At 44.2% G+C, this 3,316-nt stretch overlaps 1 protein-coding gene across 1 annotated transcript in view; it reads right to left on the minus strand.

The window, feature by feature from the left end:
• Nucleotides 1–772: 772 nt before the first annotated feature.
• Nucleotides 773–3,316, minus strand: part of syndig1l (synapse differentiation inducing 1-like) — a gene marked incomplete at both ends in the record, with an annotated part of 16,815 nt that continues 14,271 nt past the window's right edge. The window contains one exon of the mRNA XM_080547118.1: nucleotides 773–931. Within this exon, the coding sequence (XP_080403244.1) occupies nucleotides 773–931 (159 nt within the window). The remainder of the gene's footprint in view (nucleotides 932–3,316) is intronic.

Here is a 3,316-nt window from a genome sequence, read left to right on the forward strand (position 1 = left end):
GATAGAGAGAGTGAAATAGAGAGAGAGAGAGAGAGAGAGAGAGAGAGAGGGAGAGAGAAATAGAGTGAGAGGGGGGGCTGTCTGGGTGTTCACAGAGGACAATTTAGTTTTTAAAAAGATTCTCTGGCCACTGAAGAAAGCATTTGATGGTAATTGAAGAGAGATAGACAGTGGTAGGGCTCAGATTTCTCCACTTTCAAACTCAGTTCAAATGACATAGATAGGGACGGTCATAGTATTCAAGGGCAGCTTCTGTTCAGTTCTAATCCTCTAAAGACTTCTGATGCGACGGAGTTGATTGAAGTTCCCTAAAGTTCCAGTAACTGGCTGCCATGTTTTATTTCCAAGTGTTTTCCTCCCCTCTGTTTTTCTACTGGTCTCAGATGTTGAAAAACACATCAGAGTTCAAAGACCCGACTGGGGGGGTTCAGCAAATGATGGAAACCAAAATCCAAATTGGAACTCTTTCTTCGGTCAGGTACTGTCACTTTTCCATCCCAAAAAATGTCTGTCCACATTTCCTCCCTCCCTCTCCCCCTCCCTCCCTCCTTCTGTCCCTCCCTCCCTGCCTCCATCACCTCCTCTTCCCTTTCTGCCTCGTCCCTCTCAAGGGTACCTCTAATCTTGTCTGACAGGAGGCCTGTAGGAAAGGGAAGAGCAGAGAAAAGAGAGGGAAGGTGGAGGAGGAATATGCCCCAGAAATATTCCTTAGGGAGGGTGTTCCTCCACTGCGGGTCACTGGGAGGTGGGGGGACAGGGGGCAGAGCTGTTGCTATATGTGTCCCGGTTTGGAGAGGTAGGCGATCAGCGCCACTACCACACCAACATACACGCCTGTTCCAATGGTGATGGAGAGAGCAGCCAGGAACAGAGCCCGCCGGGACGCAATGTTGGCCAATGGGAAGTCCCCCTTTGTCACCGCCTTGCTGGTCTAGAGGTAGGGATGGAGGGAAGAAGGGAAGAGGGGAGAGAATGTGTAAGTGAGATTCTGGATCAAAGGAGATGGAGCGACCCATTTCTTTTCCGAGCATGGATAATTGCGTGAGCAATTCAGTATTTCCTTGGTGATGCGCAAAAATGGGATTGGAACGAGGGGGTGGGAGGATCGACAGACACAATGGAGGCAAGAAAAGCTCATCATGTATTGTGGGATTGAAAAATGGCAGTTAGTGTAGGTACATGGGGTGATGGAAGATTGGTGCAGCGTCAATGGCAGATGGTCAATGCGAGTTGATGTGTTGTTCATTTTCAGAAAAATTGCTTTGACATTAAAAGTGGGTTTTCCTGAAAGGAGAAATTAAAATCCTCTCAGAGTGATGAAGTACTTGATAAAATACAATGAATATACTTCATGAGCACTTATCTTTTACTTATTCTCAATAAAGCAACATGTTTGAAGAGAATATGGGGACTTTATGAGTGTCTGATAATGGAAATTGGCGCTGTGTTTAATAAGATGAGAGTTCCATTTGTGACAGCAGCTGGTGAAACCGGGAACAAGTCGCCAACCGATGGACCATTCTAACTTTTATTCCGAAAAATTTAAATACATTTGAGCGTTGTTGAAAATCAATGACACACTTGCTAGTCAAGCCAAAATATTGCAATGCAATGGATTCGGTGAGTAATCCCCACTACTATCTAGTGCAGAGTAGTGGGGATTACTCACTGAATCCACTGCATTGCAATGTTTTGGCTTGACTAGCGAGTGTGTCATTGATTTTCAACAACATTTTTCTGAATAAAAGTCTGAACATTTTGATTGGTTGGCAACTTGTTTCCGGTTTCACCAGCTGCTGTCACATTTAGAACTCCAAATCCTACACCTGGAAGAATAACTGTTATTATATTGGATGTTATTATAATAACCTCCAATGTCGTTAACCTCTGAAGTCTTCAACCAATTCCGAATTTTTCAACAGGTAAACTCAAAATGGATTATCTCTCATTCCACACTGCTTGTGGTGGAGTTACTCCACGTCTGAATACAAGATGTTAGAGTGAAATGTGTTGGTACTGATAATACAGTGTATGCATGATTAAGGAGGGAAAAGATGAATTATCAAACCAAAGAATAAATCACCTCACTTAAGCCAGTTACTAATCTTTCTTTCATGGTATTATCGAGGTAATAGTGAGTTATATAAAAAGCAACAGCACAAGATTACTCTTAGGCTTCCTCAGTACTGTCACAGAATGTAGAGTGTTTGGGTAAAGTCGGTGTTCCATTTGTGAAGAAAACTCTCCCTGAAAAGTTAAGTCATATCCACCATATGGTTTTGTTAATATTGGTAGTGTCAGTGTCAATCATGTATGCATTGTTGATAATGTGGGCTATGCTACACCCACAAAAGGCCCTTTTCCCTTTTCGTTTGTCGTTCTCTATGCCACCGGTCATGACCAGCCTCTCCCCGCGGCATCTCTTCTCTATCATGCTTCCCAGAGGAGGACCTCACAGGTCTGTCCCAGCATGTGGATCAGCAGCTTCAGATGGACACACAGCTGCTGCTGCCTGCAGCCAAACAGCTTCAGATGGACACATAGCTGCTGCCTGCAGCCAATCAGATGGACACATAGCTGCTGCCTGCAGCCAATCAGATGGACACATAGCTGCTGCCTGCAGCCAAACAGCTCTTTGCTGCACAAAACACCCAGATGAAGCCCTTTTTGTATTTCCCCCCCCCAAAAAAATCTTCCTTCCAATTATATATTTTTAAATGGGGAAAGAGAGGAGAGAGAGAAAGAGAGAGACAGACAGACAGACAGACAGACAGAAAGAGAGAGGCAGGCAGACAGACAGACAGACAGACAGACAGACAGACAAACAGACAGACAGACAGAGACAGAGAGAGGCACAAGAGAGAGAGAGAGAGAAAGACAGACAGACAGACAGACAGGAAAGCCACCTAGCCAGCAGCAGCAAAGGCCGGAGTAAAAAACTAAACAAAGGAGATTATATTCAAGACGCAACCATTAGTTTCCATGCCAACAAATTGACACAACGGCACCATTAGTGGCCTTTTGGGAAATATGGAGAGCAATTTCAAAAAAGGAGGAAAAACACAGTCCTTTTGAGCTCTGAGTATTGTGCCCCTTTCAAGGTCCTCTGCGGGAAAGAGTCTTCAAATTACTAATAATGTGACAGTGGACAGTTTTAGTTAGTCTCTACATTCTCGAGCATCACAGAGAGACAACCTAACTGCGTTGAAGAGCACAGGGCTTAAACAGTGCAAAGCATTCTAATTAGATTTCTTTAATAGCGTTGTCTATTAACCACCTTATAATGGATTCATCTATCTGTGGCTCTGATTCGGCC

The sequence above is a fragment of the Nansenia antarctica genome (genome assembly GCF_963989245.1).
Source record: "Nansenia antarctica genome assembly, chromosome: 1".
NCBI lineage: Eukaryota > Metazoa > Chordata > Actinopteri > Argentiniformes > Microstomatidae > Nansenia > Nansenia antarctica.